Below are 21,407 nucleotides of genomic sequence, written 5' to 3' on the forward strand. Positions count from 1 at the left end.
TTCCTGACACATTTACCAACACTTCTCACTCCTTAAGTGAACTTCACATTGCTGACAGTGTAGGTGCTTCAGCTGGGCTGACTTGGAAATGTGGTGAGAATGTGTTGTGTGCTGTGGGAGGAGGGCAGTGTGCACTACCCCTGACAGCAGGGTCCCGCCTGTCTTCCTGTACTGATTCCATTTAGCTTTCCAGCTGTTTCCTGAAGTCAGGGAGCAGAGGAGGAGGATATCTGATCCTTCTCTTTTATCATCTCTAGTTAATGTCCACCCAGTGCCATTACTTAGCTTTCCTTCTGTAATTTTAGTAATATGAGCAACACAGCAACTGCTGTTAATGGTGATGCCCATCGTTTAAGTCACTAACATAATTTTATGGGACTCCTTTCTACACGGTTCTATACTTTGTATTGGTGTAACATGAGTATCAGTTTCAATCAGTAAATGTCAAAATCTTAATCGCCAATTAAGTGCTTTACAGTTTCTGTCCTGATGGCATCAGTTACATCTCATCTCCTTTCACTTTTTACGTCCCAGCTTCCTGCACTAATCCTTGAATGCTACTCCAGCTTCCAAACAGCTATTAAAAAAAAACAACACACCAAGAAAAAGTTATTTTAAAGTTTCCCTTCTTTCTGCAGTCTGATGTGTTGGGGATTGCACACTGAGGTTTTGGCTTGTGTTTATCTTGTTTGACTCCTGGTCCTCTTGACCAAAGCTATAGAACAGGCATAAGTGATTTTACTGATAGCGATACATGTGGCTAACTGTAGGTATTCCAGGTCATAGAATGGTTTGGGTTGGAAAGGACCTTAAGCTCATCCAGTTCCAACCCCTGCCATGGGCAGGGACACCTTCCACTAGAGCAGCTTACTCCAAGCCCCTGTGTCCAACCTGGCCTTGAACACTGCCAGGGATGGGGCAGCCACAGCTTCTCTGGGCACCCTGTGCCAGCGCCTCAGCACCCTCACAGGGAAGAGCTTCTGCCTTAGATCTAACCTGAGCTTCCCCTGTTTCAGTTTGAACCCATCACCCCTTGTCCTCTCTGGCATCCTTGTAAGCCCCCTTCAGATATTGGAAGGCTGCTATGAGATTATTTATGTTGATTTTCTATATGAATAGTAGGTGTCCTAACTTAGAGAAGTACAAAATAGTTCTATCCTCTTGATTATGAAGATTACCAGCTGTTTAAAGCTCTTGAAACTTGATTTGCTTATAAAAGCCTCTACACATAGGAAGATGCCTTCATAACTGCAATTTATCAATGAAGATATGCTGGTTTGGTAGATGAACTCAGTGAGACATACTGAAGATGTGTGGGGTTGAACAATCTACACAAATAATCGCTACACGTGCTAACCTTAGAAGTGAGATTCTCCTGCTGCAAAAAACCTGGAGAATTCCATTGCAGGTACAATAAGCTTTGGAATCTGTATTTACAACCTCTAGGTTTCAGGTGTTTTCTAATGATGGAAGTTTTTACATAGAAATGGTTAACTTAGGAGGGTGGGCTGGCGACATACATGTTGTGATCTTCCCCCTACCAAAGTTAATGGCAAAATGGCTATTTGAGGTGTCTGGATTGGTCCTTCAGAATGCTTAAAATAATGTTCTTTTTTGGATATTTTGTATATCTGTTTAAATGTGTGTGGGCAAATATATTGAAATATATGAATATTCATATAAACATATACAATTATATTTCTTATGTGTTGTTGCTAGGTAGCAATACTATACTATATTACACTTAGCTGAAAGGTTACTTAGCAGCTCTTCAAGATACAGTTTTGTAATGCATATTTACACAGGGACTGCTCATACATCAAAACTCTTAAATTCCGGGTGGTTTTGTCACGTTTGTTCCCTGCTTCCTGTCGTGCACCATGGTGGAGTATAGAGGCCAGGGTTTCACACGCACAGGGGCTTTATTCACCCACAGAACTCCATAGGTCCTTTGCAGGAACAGGAAGGGAAAGGGTATGGAAGGTGTGTCTCAAGAATCCTTCAGGAACTGATAAGCAGCTTGCTTCTCTTCTTTGATTGTGTCTCTTATTTATGTATATTAATGCTAGCAGTGATTGCAGACAGTCCTTTTTTTATTGCTTTTTTTTTTTTCCTGTGATGAGTTGGGGTCTTTCAGGCTAACAGCAACTGGAGCATCTCTTTCCAAATGTGTTATTGTGATTAAGGTGAACAGAGCTCTTCTTAGCTGTTTCACAAGTGTCTGGGCTTGACACCTTCTTCTCTGTCACCCCATTGCCACGTTATTCCATGACCACACATGGCAGGCTCCGCTGGTAAGCTTGTTCCTTGTTGTACCTCTGCCTGGTTATGAAGCTGCCCTTAACAAGGAGATTATAGGAATTTCTCACACCGATGTATGATCTGCATCCTCAGCTTTTGTGGGTGTCCTCCTGAAGATGGTGGCAGAGCTGTGGCATCATTACCAGCTACAAGCCTGGCTTGATTTTTAAATGTCAATTCTACAGCAGATTTTAAGCCTTAGGGACTTGGGAGTGTAGCAGTAATTGAGGAATGGTTTCATAAAGGCTCCTGGGCTGATGAAAAAAGATGTGACTTTGGTAAAAACAAAAAAAAATACAAGCTGAACTAGTAAGTCGATGCTGTCTGCTACAAAATCTTAGGGGGGAAATGGAATATAAGTGATAAGATCATAAGAAAGACCCTTGCAGACTGAGATGCTGTGTGGCATGGTTGCCCAAAGCTATCTCGGATCAGAATGCCCTCCTGAAGGAGAGTTACCAAGTTTCTTCCTTCACTCTAAGTAGTAAGATAAATTATATGTCAGGAGAAAGCCATGAAGGAGGCAGGAAGAAAAGGAAAAGCTTTTGTTGTTCTAGACTGCCCTACAAGTATTTTATTCAGTATCTGTACAATTTATTGCCATGCATGAGCATATGCAGTATGAACATGCCTATGAACAGATACTGGAAGGAAGAACTAGTATTAACTTTTACTACTGAATTGTAATATATCAGCTTGAAGACTTTGGTTTTCCTTTATAGCATGTGTATGTGGTTAAATTTCTGTGGGTATATTACACATTTACATTGTTGCTGTCAGTGGAAATAAATACCACTACACAGGGTTTCTGTCAATGCACAGCTAGACAAAAGTCATGTTTGAAGAAAAGCAGACAAAAATTGTATATACTCCTATTTGCATTATGGATTTAACTTTCAAAACCAGCAGTGTAGTAGAATTGACAGTATGTTCTATAATACTGCAGGGATTGCAAGTCCCATTGTGAAGTGATGGAAATTTAGAATCATTTCAAGAGATGGGAGGTGTCACAATACGACGACTGTTAAAGTATCTACATATACATTAAAGGGTCTGGCAGGAAGCTCAGGTTTCTGAAACCTGGAAAGCTTAGTCTGTTATTTTAAATGGCACATTGAATTTGTGTGACCAAGATATTAGTATTCAACACTACAAATTGAACCCATTATTTCTAATTTAAGAGTATATAGTAACAAATAAATTGCATTTATCATGCTTTTTATAGCCTAACTGCAGTCCATTCAATTCTCTTTGGTACTTTCACAGCCATTCTCTTGACTGTGGTACTGCGGATAGTTACCCTTTGGATTCATTTCCTAAGGCAACAGAGCTAAAGTGTCTCTCTCTGTTCCTCGCTGGTAATTTTTCAGCTGGCTCCCCAACAGGTTTTACAAAAGGTTGCTTGTCTTCAGCCATTCCATGTGTTTCAGGGGCTGGGGTGGAAAGCCGTACAGAGAGCAGCTCTGTCTGGAGCCCCGCTACAGTACAGGAAAAGGCTGTCGTGGGAGTTTAATGTTTACAAGGTGTCAAAAATCATCTTGACAGAAAGATCAGGAGTTCCCCAACCGCAAGAAAAGTTTTAATCAGATTTAGCAGGTTATTAGGAAATCCAAGCACAGGACAGATCAGCAATAGGGTTTGTGACTCGCAGACATCTACAGTTGTTGATTAACATGTGCTTATGGACACATCTTCCTCAGGAGCCAACTTCCCACCAAAAGAATGCAATGTTTTAACAACTTGTTACCTTCTGTTTCCTCTAAGCTACGAACAGACCTATAGCAATTAGATGTTTTACCTTGTCTTCAGGGATTTGGGCTGTATTGTTTCATGAAGGTATCAATGTGATTAGCCTTCCTGGCAAAAGAATTCTTGGCTTTTTTCATTTCTCTTGAAGTATTCTGCAAAATTGTTCCTAAGTTTCCCTGAAATACCATAGGTACATTGCACAGAAGAAAAAATCTTTCTCCCTTCATCTCATAACCTCACGTCCAACATTTTTATGATACAGTAATATATTTCCATATGATACAGCAAATGCAGATTGTGAATTATAAATCTTCTTCTTTTAGCTTCATAATGTTGAAGCAGAACCAGAATATCTGAAAATTAAATGCATGCAATAGTCGCAGTGTCGTATTCCTGTGTGAGTTGTCTCAAACCTCAGCCTCTTTCCTTGTTTCTAACACATTGCAGAAGAATAATTAGTAACGGGGTTTGCTCAATCACTTTCCTTTAATATTTAGGATATTTACTGTAGTATTTTGTAACAATAGCATAATCATGAATCATAACAGTAATTATTCCTATCGTCAATATTAGAATTATTTCCTCGTAAACGCAAGTCCACAGTGAAATATTCAATCTATATTGAATTTTCTCTACCATAAAAGACAGTAGATGAGGACTACCGTAAAGTAGCTTAAGCCCATTTTTGTTATGTGGTAACTTGGTCATTTAGTCTTAGCATCTGTGCTGGTTTTGGCTGGGGTTTTGGCTGAACATGGGAAGCGAGGAGTGAATTCCTTGTTTTGCCTTGCTTGTGTGTGTGGGTTTTGCTTTCCCTATTGAACTGTCTTTATCTCAACCCACAAGTTTTCTCACTTTTCCAGTTCTTTCCCTCATCCTGTTGGGGTGAGTGAGTGAGTGGCTGCTTGGTGCTTAGTTACCAGCTGAGGTTAAAATGCCACATTATCTATCTATGCAGTGCTAAAAACATGATGATAAAATAAGCAGAATAGTCCCTTGTCTATCTCCAGGTATTTATTTTGTTTCAAACTTTTTGAAGGTAAAAAAGTAGTTCATGCTATTTGCTAGTACCATGCAGAGAAAGGAGCTGGGTTTTTAATTTCTCTGGGCTTCTTTGGTTGAGTGCTGCTCCCAGGTATAATTTCTGTGTGATGAATGGAACTTTTTATTTAATTTTCCTTTACTTTTTTCTGTCCTTTGGAATTTGATGTGTGCCTCATACTGATGGTATAAACCTTAGTGCAATTCATATAAAATTCCTGTTAAAAAAAAATCATTCGCCTTTCCCAAAAAGAAAATGTAACTAGTGAGGAAGCCAGTGTGTATTTGCTCTGCTACTGTTTCTTTAAGACTGATGGAAATAAGGTTGCACCATTTTATGTAGTTTTGCTGCATTTTAACATCAGTCGCTAGCATGCAGCAGATCTCTCTGCCTCACAGACTTCAGCAGTATCACAGAGGTCATATTTTCCTGTGTATAAATTATTCATGAACAATTTCTCCAGTGCACTAGATAAACTTGCAGAGATCAGAATTCATGTTTCTCTTCTTCCTCTCATCTCTATAATCAGTCATATTCTAATAGGCAGTGCAAAAAAACCCTCAAAACCTGTATTGATCTGTGTGCATTTGATGGAATAGATTGGTACAAAGTTATAATTAATATAAAGTCATTAGAGGGAAGTCCACAAAAGTAAAGAATAAATAAGTATGAACATTTTTGTTGCTGACTGGATGCCACTTGCTTATTTGACCACAAACGTGTTGTTACAGTGGGCTGAGGTATGTTGTACACATTAAGGACTGGGTTTCAGAGCTGAAATTAAACTGTCTGGTGGGTGAGGCAAGAAATTCTGCCCCTACAGCACCAGTGCAGAAAGAAATGACAGTAAAACACTTCAGAATTTCCAGTCCATATTCCAGCTTAGCCCGTTTCTTCAAATGGGATAATTCCCTTTCAGTCCTGCTGTCCGCTATGCTTCCTATCACATCCGTCAGTGGGTTTTGGAAAGATCTACAATAGTACAGAGGATCCTTATCTTGGAGATAGCCTTCATATGGTTCTTGTTACATGCCTCTGATCGATTCCTGTACTGGAGCAATTTCCCTGGTAAAAACTAAAAAAAAAAAGAAACCAGAACAGCACCATTATTTTAAGAGACGATTACAGACATGTGCTGTAATTCCAGGAATCAGCACATTATAGTCACCTTTCCCATTGGTCTGATTTAGCCAAAAAAACCCACCCTATTTCTGTGAAAATTCTTCTGGTAAAATCTGTAGCTGATGCCCTTGCATTTTGCAGCACCTGAGGATGCAGCGTGGGGCCTTTGGGCATTTGGGTGCTCTGTGTGTTGGCACCCGTGCAGAAGAGGTGCTCCCGATCCAGTGGTCTGCAGCTGCTCTCAGTTCATCAGCATCTGCTCACCTGATGGGTTGCAAGCCGATGCTATGGAGAGATTTTTGGAATGAGTTCGCAGCCAAGCTGCTCACAATGCCTTGAATATGATACAAAGGGACAAGTTTGTACCAGTGAAGAGATGATGTGGCTCTGCACAGCAGTAATCGTGTGTAACGATGGACAGTTACAGTGCAATTACTTGGCTGTTTGGGGTTTTTTTCATTGCATTCATTGCTGATCTTTGATCCCTGTGTCCTCTTTCCCAGGTCGTCCCATTCCACCTACATCCTCGTCTAGCCTTCTCCCATCTGCTCAGCTGCCCAGTTCTCATAATCCTCCACCAGTTAGCTGCCAGATGCCATTGCTAGACAGCAATACGTCCCATCAAATCATGGACACCAATCCTGATGAGGAGTTCTCTCCTAATTCATATCTGCTAAGAGCGTGTTCAGGGCCACAGCAGGCCTCCAGCAGTGGTAAGAAAATTGCAAACATATGGAGTTTGTCTGTGACATGTTTGTGCCAGTTTTATGCCTTATTGCAAATGTGTTCTTGCATCAGCACAAAATTGAGAACATCTATGGAAAAGGGCAAACAAAAACTTACAGTTTTATTGCAGTGAACATTTTTTGGAAACACCATACATCATTTATGTTTTTCCTTCATTTTACTGAAGAGAGCTTCTTAGTTTTCGGAGTGTTACAAGCAGCATAAAAAATATTACTGTATTCTTGTCTCATCAGAGGGATTTATTTTTCAAAGTAAGTTTCCAGCTCCTTGATGCGTCTTCTAAAAGTGAGGTTTACACAGAATGGTTCTTTGTTCTGCATAGGCTCTTGTAGGTGATGAGGTTCTATATCTAAAAATGTGTGCTGCTTCTGCCATTCTGTGTCTGTTCTTGTTTGAGAATCTGTCTGATTTTGTACTCCCAATGTCACATTTAACTAAAATACTGCTATTTTTCTGCAAATTACTTCTTGTCTTTCAGGCCACTATTTTAAAACATTTGCAGCTCTGCTTTCAGTCATCTGCAGTTTTCAGGGTTTTCTTTATTCCTTTTTTTTTTTGTTAGTATTAACAGATGCTGACTTTTCTTTTTGACAGCCAAAAATCAAGGAATGAAGATGCAATCCCTTTTTAGAAATACAGGCAAAACAAAGGAAGGCCATTATAGCTCCTTCTGGTTTTGCCTTTTTTGTTGTTTGGGTTTTTTTAACATAGATGTCTGTTGTGCAGCTCCTGTCTATTTAACTAAACACTGTAAGTTTATATTTTATATGCACTTCCTGATCTGCTCAAGGTCACAGTTCTGGAGGTACTATGTGGTGTGGAACTTTTGGCCTCTGTGGGTGCATACAGTACACTCATATAGTGCCCTTTAAATGCGCTCGTGGTGGGAGGGTGAGACAATGAGCAGAAGTTGAAACATAAGATTCAGAGTGGATATAAGGTAAAACCTTTTCCCTAAGGATTGGGTTGGAACGGGTTGCTCAGAGAGCCTCTGCAGGCTCTGTCCTCAGAGGCTTTCATGAGCAGATTGGTTAAAATCCTGAGCTAGTTGATCTGACCTCAGAGCTGCCCTTGGCTTGGCAGGTGGCTGGAGTAGGGACCTCCTGGGGTTCCTTCCATCCTGAATTAGCCTTTAACCTGATCAGCCATTCAGGTGTGTTAAAATATAATTACACAAAGAAATAATAATTCAGGGATTGAGCATGCTTCTTTGCTACTACAGCGTAGAAGGTGGAAAATACGATTCCAGTTTTGAGGGTTTTTTTTTTAAGAGGTTCAGGGGGATCTTGGGAGTAGCAGACCTCAAAATCTGTAATAAGCAACTCAGTAGAAACCATTGCGTGGGGGGAGGGAAGTGAATGTGATCTCTCTTTGATGAGACAGTATAGCTTCTGTAAAGCTTAGCCATTTAAGAGTTCTTTGAAGGAGTCAGCCATTCCTGAATGGGGGTGATCTAGTTAATAAAGGGTCTGTATTTTCAAATGGGTCTCAACAAAATCTGCTGCTCAACACCTTTAAGGGAAAAAAGGGAAAGAGGAAAGACCCCTTCACAATAAGCAGTTTGAAAGACAGTGAGTAGAAGCTGGAGCTCCCCAATGACTTTTCATGGGACATGAAGATACTTGGAGAAGATGGTGGGGTAAGAAAAGTACCTGATGGCAGTATGGTAAGGATGAGATCAGACTATAAAGAATTACAAGAGGACCTTTTGAGACCAAGTAACAGGGCAATAAAGTGGCAGAGGAAATTCAGGGCAGAGAAATGTAAAGTGATATTCACAGAAAAAGCAACTCTGGTTCACTACTGGTAATGGTGATGGGCTACTGCTAATCAGGAGTGAGTTTCTGGGGATGTGCATGCTTCATCTCAGAGCTCAGAACAGGTGAATGCTGACAAGAAAGGAATAAAGAACAAAAGAAATAACATTGCATAGAAGATGTGGTGGATCAAACAGTGTATAAGGGTTTAAAGGGGAAAGCGAAAAGTGAATGGGGGAGAGATGCAATAAGGGTTATGAAGTAGAAAAAAATCAAGGTCAAGGAATATGGACTAAAAAGGAGACTTGGAGGATACTTGAATACTTGGTACTTGGTGTTAATAGCTGCCATTGGAGGCTGGGTGAACCAGCATTGCTTTTCTCATGAAGCCAAATAAAGCAAGTCACAGTAAAACAATACTGCAAATCTGATGGAAGAGCTCTTTAGGTTTCATTTTAAAAATAGTCATTGTTTCTTTATAGCCTCAAAAGCTTTCTGTTTTGGACCTGTTGCAGTGGACTTGATCCAATGAATCTTTTCGATAGGCTCAGATATGCTTTGATTTGTATATGAATGGCTGATTTGTTCATTCTATGTTTTAGCATTTTTCTCCCCCAAATGTCTCATTTTCTTCATTAATGAACAGTCATAATAAGTGACTTTTCAGGCTGTAAGAAACAGCCGTGGGGTGTCAGGGGATTTTTGTTGTTGTTTTTGGTTTGGGTTCTTATTTTTTGACCGTAGGCACATGCTTAATTGCTTGCTCACCACTGAGAGTGTTCTATAGCACAGGTTCTTCTAGACTTAATATATCCTGTGGAAAGTAATAAGTGGTTTCTAATGATGTCATTCTTTTCTGTAGTTCTCACGTGTTCTCATGTAGTTCTCTAATGTTTCCTTTCGAGAGCTTATAAGAAAACACCACAGATAGTGCCATATACCTTGACTTGGAAAAACTAACCTTTTTATGTGGTTCATTCATGTGGAAACTTAGCACCGTAGATCCAGGCATCTGGGAGACAGTAAATACATTTAAATATTTTGCGCTTGGTCTTGGGTTGAAAAGGAAGATTTGAAGATACTTAGATTTAAGATTCTAGATTCTCTAAACGAATCTATCACAGTCTCCAAAGTAGATGCTGAGGGTTAAATATTTGCAGAAGTCTCATACTGATTACATTATATAAGTGTCCTCTTATTTGTCTGATTGTACACTTAAGCTTGCTTCAACCTCAACAATTATAGGATAGCTCCACAACAGCTTGAAGATGAGTCTTCTTGGATATGAGGTGATAGTCATCCATCCACATGTACTGCCCTGTGCCCTTCACAAGAGCCATTCTTGGTATATCTGGAAAACTCATTTGCCTAAAAAAATTACCTAATCAAATCTTCCATCAAATGAGCAATCTATTGTTGATATTATGAAGGCCTTTAATCTACAATAAATCTTTGTTAGAACTCATCAGAGCTTCCACTTTGAGAGAAATGTGATTATAGCACTCTTAAAATGACATTACATCATTGGGGTGATTGGTTTATCATTTGGAGAAGCGACATCAATCATAACTAGCATAACCACACAGTAAATGAATTCAACCTTTCTACTGCAGAACAATGACACAATAATTGCTCAAAATCAGACTTAAAATGAAATCAGAAAATGCACTTTCTTTAAATATGATGTTAACCTAATGGAATATATTATCAAAAATCATGTTTGAGGAAAGTCTGTGTAATTAAAAATACGTGAAAATGTATTCCTTTTTTTCTCTCATTAGAACCTGATTTCAGTTGCAGAATCATTTTCTATGCAACAGATATTATGCTGGTTTTAATTGAACTCACATCACTTACATTCCTCTGCTTGTATTTCTTAATATAATATGCAGCACAATTATATGTGATGAAGGACAAGAGGTTTTTGAAATCTGGTGCACCTGCTGATAGTGTTTTGAAAAACACAAATATTATAGAAGGAAATGAGACTTTCATCCATGAGAAGCTAGTGGATTATATTTTTCCCTTCTAAAAGGTCAGTTCCTGTCACACCATTTTCTAGGATGGTTTCTTACAGCTAGAAGGAGGAATAGGTTTGTTTCTTCTTCCTGTGTTTTCTTCCTGGCAATATAAGGTGACTCATCTTGTTGGAATGCCATTTTAATGGTTTCGGTCATAATACAATGGGCTGTTTTTCAGTCTTACATAGGGGAAAAAAAGATAAGGAGTGTCGTTGCCAGCACCTTTGCCTTTACTTTTTTATATAAGATTTATTCCTATTAAACCAGATTTTGGAATCTTAACAGAAAAACTGTTTTCCAACCTGAGTAGAACACCTAGGATAAATCTACTTGCACAATAGTTTGCGATATAATAGAACCGTAACTGGATGCATTCCTCACCTTCAACCATTCTAAAAACTTAAAAAGTAGATGCAGAATGATCTTTGGAGTATTTATATTTTGGGAAAATTCTAAACTGCAGGTTAGATATTGTCATGATGCCCAAGAAGTTACTGGAGTTTAACTGGAAGGGGGATCATGCCTAGTTTTTCAGTGTTAACATGTCTTTTTGGCTCAGAGACAATAATCCAAAGCTCTGCTTCAGTGTAACAGTATTTGCCCACAGGGTAGTTTGGACACTGCTTAGAAGACAGGGCTTGCTTTGATTTTTTTCCCGAGCACTTACTGGCAGTGAAGGGAACGCTTTCCCATGGTGATTCCAAGTCCATGGGCATTCGTTCTCAATCCAGTCAGTATGGTGCCATCAAACTTGTCTTGCTCATATGCTTCATTGCAGGTAGTAGAAGTCTTGCCCCCCCACTCGCACAGAAAATTAGCATAGGATGGTTGATCAATATGTATTTTGAATTTTGCAGAAATTTGGGGTTTGGGTTTGTTGTTTCTTTGATTTTGATTTTTTTTTTTTCTCTTGGAAGTCCTGGTTCTAAACTGTTTAATTGGAATTGAAATCTTCCTCTCCTTGTCCGCATTACATTTCCGGTGGGAGAAGGGCTGTTGTTTTACTTTGGTGTTTGTTTATTGTGGTCCCTGTCCATGACTTCTGAGGTCATGTAGGGAGGAACAGTAACAGAAGGAAAAGTTTTGGTGTTCTCCGCCTTCGCTTTTGGTCCTGACTGCTGTATGCATTTGTTAGGATTTCAGCAGCCTCTCTTTCTGAAACCTCTTTCAGAATATTTCATTTCAGACTTTGCTAAGTTGCGCTTGGCTCAGCAACAGTTGAAATCAGTTAAGGTTCCGGGGTTGGTTTTTCTAAATTATTTTATATACTTTCTAATATCTATTAATCTTCTAATATCTGCCTCTGAAAGGCAGCCCTTTGTATACAGTTATGTTGAGGAACAGTGTTTTCTGTTCAATATGTTCAGAGGGAAATAGCAGAAGCTTCTTTTTTCCCATGACATTTTGCAACAATGCAAAAGAGAGTTGCAGATTGGTTTTTTGGATTTCTATTTCCAAATTAAGAGTAGATTAGGTATGTTTGTTTCTGGGACCATCGCTGTTGTTCTTACTGAGTATCTCAGTGCTGTAGGCTTTTTTTTTTCCTACCTTGGCACCCATGGCTATTATGCACTGACCCAGAAGCAGAAGAAAGCAAAACTAGTTTGAAGGCTTCTATCCTTAATGCTTAATGTAGCTGAAGAGCATAAACCACCCTATATTTCTGCAAGACTTCTCTTCAGCAGGTGACAATGGCTGATAAAGATTCCTCTGTTACAGTAGATAAGACTGGATAGAAACTAAAACCCACAGGGTTTTAGTGCTTATGGTATCAAGACTTTGAGGTTTTAAGCAATAGTCTCTCTCTAAACATACTGTTTTAAACAGTGCATGTATTTAGCAGCAAGGTCTTTAAATAGAGTATTTTTTCCCCAATTTGTTTTTAATACTTAAATTCTCTGAATCCTTAATGGCCAGTCACATTCTAATTCTGTTGTATCTCTTGAGCACTAGGTCTAATTTTAGAGCTTTGGACTGGAATTAGAAATGGAGGGAACAGCACAAGCTATGTTTTCCCACTGAAACTGAAGGGTGTACTTTTTCAAAGCATTAGCTCCATGTTGCTGCAACTATTACTGGTATTATTTGATATATTGCTGTTAGTCTCTGTAGCTTATGTTGATGATGCCAACAGATGTCTGAATTTCAGCCAGAAGACATGATTCTAGATATTAAGATATTGCAGAAATGTTGTATTTATTAATTCATGAATTCATAATTGTAACAGACAAACAAATCTCAAACAGAAGGTTCCTTGGTAACAAGAATGGTAATGCATTACAAAAAGCTATAAAATTGAGAACAGATTCAAGTTCAGTTATTTCTGTATTTTTCTTAAGCTCAGCATGGTTTTGAGAGCTGGAGAGTTTTTTCTTAGCTGCTTTTACATCATTTTAGTTTAAGGCTTGGAAATATACTGAACTGGAAGCTTCTGTAGCAATAACAGCAGCTCAGCAAAGTAGCTGCAGTATTAACTTTCCATAGGTCTGTATCTCCAGCTGTTACTCTGCTGCGTTCTGATATCTACCATAATGGTTGGGAAACCGCTTAGTTACTACAGCCAATCAGGCCCTGCTATTTCTTATTCCCAATCCTTACTTTGTCTCCTAGCAGCTAGTTGTAGATCACTAACAAATGTCATACTTTGGAGACTTAAAGATTGGATGCTATTGCCCTATTAGATGTTGTGTCAAGAAATGGGTGTCCAGACTTGGTACCTTGCTGGAAAACTGGAAGGTGCTGGGGATGTAATGATTATAAGCAGAAAAGCTCTAAACCTGTTCTTGCTAATGCTCGCTGCTTCAGGTCGTGCTGAAAGTGTGGAAAGAATTTCTCAGGCTTTCTAATAGTTTTGTCTTTTGGTACAGTTTTTAATCTCTGTTTTCATTGGCAATGACATAATCCTAACAAATTCTGTAGGAGATTCAGCTGCTGTTTATATGGAAAAGCAACAGTTAGGAAACATTTCCTGTTTTTAACTGGGATTTGGGATTTCAACAGGAATTGGTAGCTGATTCAAAGTGAAGAGTCAAGCATACGTGAGCCATAAAAAATTGGGAACCTAAAATGTAGGATATATTTTTTTTCAGAATTATTTGCAGTATTTAAACACAGGAAGTTCTGTGGGTTTGTAGTAACAAAAAGTGTCAGAACTTCTTTCTTTCTCCCTATAAATCCAAGTGAGTGCTGTTACAAGCACTCGAAGGTGAGCAGACACCTTTCGTCTGAGTCAGTATATTTCGTCTTACGGATTTCCTGATTTTGACAAAACAAAGCCAAACATTTCTGCTGTATTTAAATGATAAATCATGCATTTATCTAATGCTTAATTATTATTCCTAGTTACAGAATTACTTGACTAGATTTACAGTTATAGAATACCTATTTCTAATATGCTTACAAATATTAGCATCTTATCAGCCAAATCTGTAAATATGTCATCTGTTAATCACATTAACATCTCTAGAAACTGAGTTTATCTTCATTCAAAGCACGATTCAATAAATAGAAGTCAAGATTATTTTTTTCCTTTAGAAGATGTTCAGTCATATCCTAAAAGCTACAGGACATGGGGAGCTCACCGCATCGCTGGAGAAACTATTGTGGTTATAACTCAGTGGTTATTAATTATTCTCATGGTCTCATGACTCTTTGCCTGACAGTTCTCCCATGCATGTCTTTCATATCCCTTCTAAACAGAAAGAAATCTGAACTCTGTCATTTTACTCCGAATATTTTTCTCTTTCTGTGTACCTGAAGCAGCCCTGTTGCCCTCTGGGAGTATGTACACTAAAAGGGTTTGCACATATAGCATCCGCTGAAAGTACAGCTCATCCAAGCAAAATACGCTGTCCTGTTACTTCCTAATCCAGCTCCTCAAGTGCATTAAACCATATTGTAAAAATGACTCCTTTGCTTGCATCACTGCATCTTTTGCTGGGTTTTGCTGATGCGTGCTTTTGTAGACCAGGACTTTGTTTTTCTTACAATTTCAACTTTATCAACCTTGTACAGCCACAGTTGCAGTGGAAATGTAATGGAAGTATGAGGCACTGGAATGGGTTGCCCAGGGAAGTTGTGACTGCTCCATCCCTGGCAGTGTTCAAGGCCAGGTTGGACGAAGCCTTGGGTGACATGACTTAGTGTGAGGTGTCCCTGCCTATGGCAGGGGGCTTGGAACTTGATGATCTTAAGGTCCTTTCCAACCCTAACTATTCTATGATTCTATGATTCTATTTCAGCTTCTGTCTGGGGCGGTGCATTTTACTTTCATCACGTCTGTCCTAATGTTGCCTGTGTATATAGCTGACACTATGCGACTCTAAAGATTCAGGAACCAAAGGAGTTTGCAAGTCTTGAACTGATCAGTTCCAGTTTGTTGGTTGTAATTCCTATGTTGTTTATAACAACTACATACTAAAGCTCCAAATGAGGGGTTATTTTTTTCTCATATAAGCTAATCAAACAAACTATTGCCTTTTATTACATTACAAATACATGTCATTTATTTTCCTGATAGATTCTTACACAGAAAAGGCGAGGTCTTTGACTGTTTGTAAAAGTTAATTACTGGCCTGAGTAAATGCTTACTTTTTCTGATAACTTGGCATCAAGGCATAGAGGGAATCCTGTTCCCTTTTGTCAGCTCTCCAAATGTTTCCGCAGCTCAATATGTGGCATTCACACCTGAATGAAATTTCATCTCTTGCTCTGTTCCGTTTGTTTGGACTCTGTGTTTTCTTCCAGTCTGTAGCACTGCTGCACTTGCAGCCAGTTCCCTAGGTTGCTTTTATTGCAGTGACCTTTTCTATCTGCGTAGGGTGCTATTTGTCATTCAGCTCCTCTTCAGTCCCTGCCTCACCCCACCAAGGTATTGCCTTACATGTCACTCCTTTACAATAGTTCCTTTCAATTTAATGCATTTATGTTGGCTATCATAGGCCTGTTACAGTGTGATTTTCAGTAATTGAGCTTTTCCTCTCCTTTTATTCAGGTCAGGTCTAATGATTTGTGAAATAAATAAATAAATGCTTACATAGAAGCAGAAACATAACAGTATCTTTATGATTGCAGTGATAGCTGGTACTTATCTGGATCTAAAAAAAAAACAAACAACCAAAACCAAAACCCTAGTAAATCAAAAGGAAATAGTTATCATCAAAATGATAACTTAGTGGGGAAGTTGTATTATTTGGAGCAGACTCCTTGTCCTTGGTGCTCTGTTAATTCAGGAGCAATAACTAGAAATCTCTAGAAAATAAGAATGACCTTTTATAAATGATAAAAAGCAATGTGTAGGTTTAGAAGCCTGTATATACCAAAACCCTAAAAGCCAGGTACTCTTACTGTCCTGCTAGATCTTTCAAAACGTGCCAGAGGGGCACTGGCTTACCGTCAGCTGCAATGCCCTAGGAATTCCATTTGTAATAACAGAAAAGTTCAGTAACGTCTCAGGACTCCCTAAGAAAAAGATTTATGACCTTGCTATTTTGAAAGATCCTTCTTGGTGTTGAATCTCCAAACCTGGGGGACAGTTGTTAGTATATATTAAAATGGGAAGTCCCAACTGCAAATTTCACATGATTTGGGGAGATCTCAGAAATGCAGACTTTAATACTGCACACTGAATTGGTTGAATCTGTCACATATAGGCCATGGTAATTATTTTGGGGTTTACAAATCACTTTTTCTACTGGAATCAGTAGGAATTTTGCACACCAGACACCAGGCTAGCTCCTTAGCTATGTAACGAAGCATGAAATGTTCTGCCTAATGAAACAGTGTTTGAGCATCTTTGTTAATATTTGTTCTCACAAACAGGTGGATAAGTGTTTCACTTGACACAAATCTGTCAATTCTAGGGACTAACAAACATGAAAAGGTGTAAAATCTTTGTAAGTTTGTGAGCTCCAAGTTTCTGAAACATAATTTATGAAGTCAAGAGAAGGGAGTTTGGGGAGTTAGAGCTCAAGTGGTAAATGATAGCTTTGAATAATTCCATCAAGCGCTGAGAATGAGGATTGGGACTGGGATAGTTTGAAAGTACCTATAAATCCTTAGTGACCCTTCAGTACAGGTTTCATCAACCCCTGGCACCTTCATTTCCAGTGTAGCTGAAACGTTGCCATGAAAGCAAAAGGGAGTAACGTGAAGTCAAACTCCCCAAGAAAAGGTAGTTGGTAAGGCTTGTGTGGAATGAAAGAAGAAATTTGGACTTCTTCCATTTGCAAACTTGGTTAGACTACTACATTCTGACGCAAAATGTGGCTTGTTGGAGGTTTTTCCCATTCTAAGTTTCAGCCTTTTTGCTTATCTACCTTTTCTCTTTCAATGTTGGCAAAAGAAAAAAAAAAAAGATCCAAATCCTTAAAATGAAACATGGAAATATTTGCTTAAAAATCTTCCAGCTGAAATGGTTCAGCATTTCAGAAATGAAATAATTATTGTTTCTGCATTTTCCAAATCTCTTCCCCTTTCTCCTCTATCTTTTTCAGATAAAGTGTAGCATAATTTAATTAGATATTCATGAATAGTTTATCTCTTTGTGGTCTGAAGCAGGCACTAGGCAGAAACCAGTTAAAGAATAGCTATTTATTCTAAAATCAAGGCATGGTAAAGCTGGTCAGTTATACTTGTGAGAGCCCTGTGCAGCTGAAGAAGAGGTCCCGGAGAAAACCAGACTGCCTGAAGGAAAGGAGGAATTTCCAAGGCTGAGCTTCTGATCTGAGACTGACTTCAAAGCATGATGAGATTATGGATACTGATGTGTGTAAGGCTGAGAATTGGTGGTTCTGGTAATGCAGAATGGCTGGTGAGGGACTGTACTTATAAAACTAATCTGAGGAAACATCTCAAGAGACTGGCTAGAAACCACAATTTCATAAGTGTTCTGTCAGCAGCTAAAGCCCAGTCCATCTGCACAGGTAGCACAGCCACTTCTGCCAAATCATCTACAGAAAAACATTGCATAATACAGACCACTAGAAGCTGTCATCAGAAGCACGTAGATGGCCACCAAATTTACTTCTTCCCTTGTTTTCCAGCCACAGACCAGTTCTTCTGAATTTTTCTTTTCTTTTTTATTGTCGACAGTTGGAAAGATTCCACGTTCTTGATTCCACATTCTAGATTCTTCAGTTCCTCTGAGGCCATGCCAGAAACATGCATTAGAAAGTCTTGTTTCGTTTTCTTTTTTTTGGAGCAATTTCCATTAATATCCTGTTGTCATAAAGCTACTGGTACAGTTTTACAGCTCTTTATCATGGCAGCTTTATTCTGGGAAGCTACAGCCATTGCTCATTGAGACCTAGAACCCCAACAGTCGTGGACTTTTCTGGGTAATACAGAAGTTACACTGTTCAGTCAAGTTTGGTTCAAATGATGGCAGCTTTTTAATGCTTAAATTTCTCTGAGAAAGTTGGTACTGGTGGATCCTGCTCGATAAGCAGCCTTTGCACTCAGTAGTTTCTTCATAGGATAGTAGTAGTCAGTTTGTAGAATAGTATTTCCTTCGTATGATAGTCAGATTCAATTTAAATTTCCAAATTCCCAAGGGGTTTGCAGGCCCAGATTCAGTTTCTGGATAGCTGGTCTGACATTTATTCCTTTAGGTGGTTGGGCTTTGCTAGGTTTTGAGGGTGAGGGGAGGATGCATGTGGTTTGGGGTTATGTTGTGGGTTTTATTCATTTGCTTAAATATATACATGAAATACTTTATTGTCTTTCTGGGAATCTTAATTTGGAGCTTTTTTTTAATAACCAATTCATTAGGTTCATTTGATTAACAAAAAAGTACATTGTCGTTGGTTCTTTTCAGGGATTAATGCTCTATCATGCTGAATTATATTAAAAGGATCTACAGAACTATTACCATTAGGTTTCACTCTATGCAAAAACTCTGCAGTTTAATTATTCCTAATTCCCAGAAAGTGCTCTCAGGTGGTTTTACGAGAAAGCAGCTAAAAAGTTTGAGAAGACTGTAGAGAAAATGTATCATTTCAGTTTGGTTTAGGCAGAGTGTTATTAAAGAACAGAAAAATAAAATGGAAATAAAGAGAAAAAAAGAGCGTTTTCTATTGTACAGTTTTTCTAAACGCCGCTTTTCCCAACACCAGAACCTCTCTGTATCTCTCCTGTTAGTCTTCCATCCAAGCAACTGTTAGACAAGCAAATAGAGGGCAAGTGCCATAGATGGGAAGCAGTTAGTACTTCCAAGGCAACACAACCATGAGAGCGGGATTCTCAGCTTGCCAGGCCACCAAGTACTTACAGAAATTGCCAAGTTCTGAAAGTACAGATGTATTTTCGTAAGAGTTGTTGCTTTCTCCACCTTCAAGTTGCACTTTGAAACCTACTGAAGACATGAGACATGGTTAATTTAATAGTATAATAGCAATATGTGAACACTGCTAAGTATTCCCATGAGTAAAATCACAGCAATGGAGAATGTTTGGAGCAGACATACAGCAAACTGCTTAAACCCAGAACAACCTGTGACACAAATCTGCCTGCTTTAACAGGCTTCATAAAACTAAACCCAAGGTATTTTCTTACTGCTCCCCTAGCTGCTTTGTATTAATCTGTATTATTGGATGATAGTTAAAGGCTCTCTAAGGATTCCTTATTTGTACCCTATTCATCAAAATTCAGATAACGAAACCGTTCTCCTGCTCTTATTTGTTCTTAAATGTTGTTTGAGCCACTAACTCAATGCCTAATGCTACTTTTGGCACTTTTTCCTGTGGTGATCTCCATTTCACAACTACAGAATGTAAACCAGCAAAAGACAGTGCTCTGTAGCAGAATTTTCACTGCTAAGCAACTTGAAGTAAGGATATTAAACCCACTTCTACTTTACAAGTGATCCATATCAGAATATGGATAGTTTTCATGTTGTCTGGATGTAAACCTTAGGATTTTTGCAGAAATATTTATGCCACAGTTCTTTAGCTGAAAGTGTTAAAATCTTACTTACAGGGTTTAAGAAAGAGTAGATAATCAAGCTTAAAATAGAAGTGATTTATTGGCTGGTCCACTGCAAACATTATATATTCAGTCAAGAGATAGAGACAGTAGTGTGAAGAAGTTTCTGAATTTAGAATCAAACTTGAGGTTCCTGCAATTCCATTTATCTCAGCTGAATCCTTTTCGTGAGACATTCGAGATTCAATATTGATAAAAATTAAATCACCAGGAAAAAAAATTAATTTCACAAAGATGAGACAAGTAAAAGAAATATAATGCTGTTGCTTTCAATGATAATAAAGGTAGGTTGCTTTTTCTGAGTACTAGAAGAGCTCCAAAAATACCATTGCTACTCGCTTTATGAGGATTTAAATATCAGTGGCTCAAAGCAACATATAGCTCTGCTGTGTCACTGTAGAAAATTGTTATGCCTCACATAGGCATTACTGGGCTAACCAATTCATGAGGAATTTGTATGGAATTAAAACTGCCTAGTAAAGATTTCAGGCAATAAAACTGCTTTTCCACTTGCGAACACAACACACATCTGATTAAAACAAACAAAAAAAAGAACATTGTGTAATGAAGCAAATTAAAATAGCAGTGGATTCCTAATTAAACTTGGAATATCCAAGTTTCTTTTGTGAGAGCAATGGAATTTCACATGTGAAAATTACTCACACGTTTTGGAAGGGCATCTCTGCGTTCCAACATTACATTACCCAGCCTGTCACACAATGAAGTGTATATTTTGTATCCCCTGGGGATCTTAATGGAATACTGTGACAGCTGTCAGTAAAGCAAATATTACTGTGCAATGCAGAGAATGATCATTGTGAAGAACAGGGTAATCAATACCTTATGGTTACATGTTTCCCTGCTTCAGAAAACTGATCCAATAGACATGCTACATGTGGAGGGAATGAGTTAGCAATTAATAGGTACACAGAAATACTGTCTTTATTCCATAGATCTTCAAAAGCTTACAGCCCTTTTTAAGGTGATCATTACCTTAAGACTTTGACCAGCAATGTCACAGAAAAATTTGAAAGAGTTGGACAGAATTATTCCATAGAAAACAAAAAATGTGAAGCGCATCCTGTAGAATGGTTACTGTGTTAAAATGATCTCACTGTTGAATTTGCCATTTAAGAGTATGTGTGAAGATGAGTTGATTCTCAAATATGATCTCACATGTGGGCATGAGCTTAGGAAAAGAAAGCTATTTATTTTGAATATTTACTGCTTGTTTTTCATGAGGAAAATAATTCAATCTCTGTTTTTAAACCACTAGCCACTATTTATAACACCTTTGATAAACTATTTCAAGGTTATTGTAATATTTTGCTATTATTAATATTTCAGTAGTTATTATATAATAGGTATTTATGTTGCTAGATGTGTTTGGTTATTGCCCATATCCACCCTGGAGACCTATGTAGTTTATAGGTGATTTTCATATGGAACATGCACATAATCCCTGTGAGACATGCTTTCCTTCCCATTTGGTATACCTGTACCTCTACGGTATTCACTGGTGATACCCAGAGGGGGAGTAAAATGCTCTGCTGTGCAGTTTACTTGTCCTGTATTTTGTCAGTGCTCAGCAGATGGTGAAGACTGAATGTCTAAATTAATGGAAACAAAAATTGGATGAAAAATACTATGTCCAAAAAAATAAAGTCACATAAACTAAATATACAC

General features: G+C 38.4%; 1 protein-coding gene across 6 annotated transcripts in view; it reads left to right on the top strand.

The window, feature by feature from the left end:
- TENM2 (teneurin transmembrane protein 2) overlaps nucleotides 1-21,407 on the top strand; it is a 681,089-nt gene that overhangs the window by 437,461 nt on the left and 222,221 nt on the right. For 4 of the 6 annotated variants that reach the window (XM_061456391.1, XM_061456390.1, XM_061456392.1 and 1 more), the window contains one exon: nucleotides 6,718-6,927. The exons of the other annotated variants lie outside the window; for them this stretch is intronic. In XM_061456391.1, the coding sequence (XP_061312375.1) occupies nucleotides 6,718-6,927 (210 nt within the window). The remainder of the gene's footprint in view (nucleotides 1-6,717; nucleotides 6,928-21,407) is intronic. 6 annotated transcript variants of the gene reach the window in all.

Source organism: Pezoporus flaviventris, unplaced genomic scaffold (assembly GCF_033815535.1).
Source record: "Pezoporus flaviventris isolate CSIRO_AGI_PZ_B2104156 unplaced genomic scaffold, CSIRO_AGI_Pfla_v1 ptg000023l, whole genome shotgun sequence".
In the NCBI taxonomy this organism is placed as follows: domain Eukaryota; kingdom Metazoa; phylum Chordata; class Aves; order Psittaciformes; family Psittacidae; genus Pezoporus; species Pezoporus flaviventris.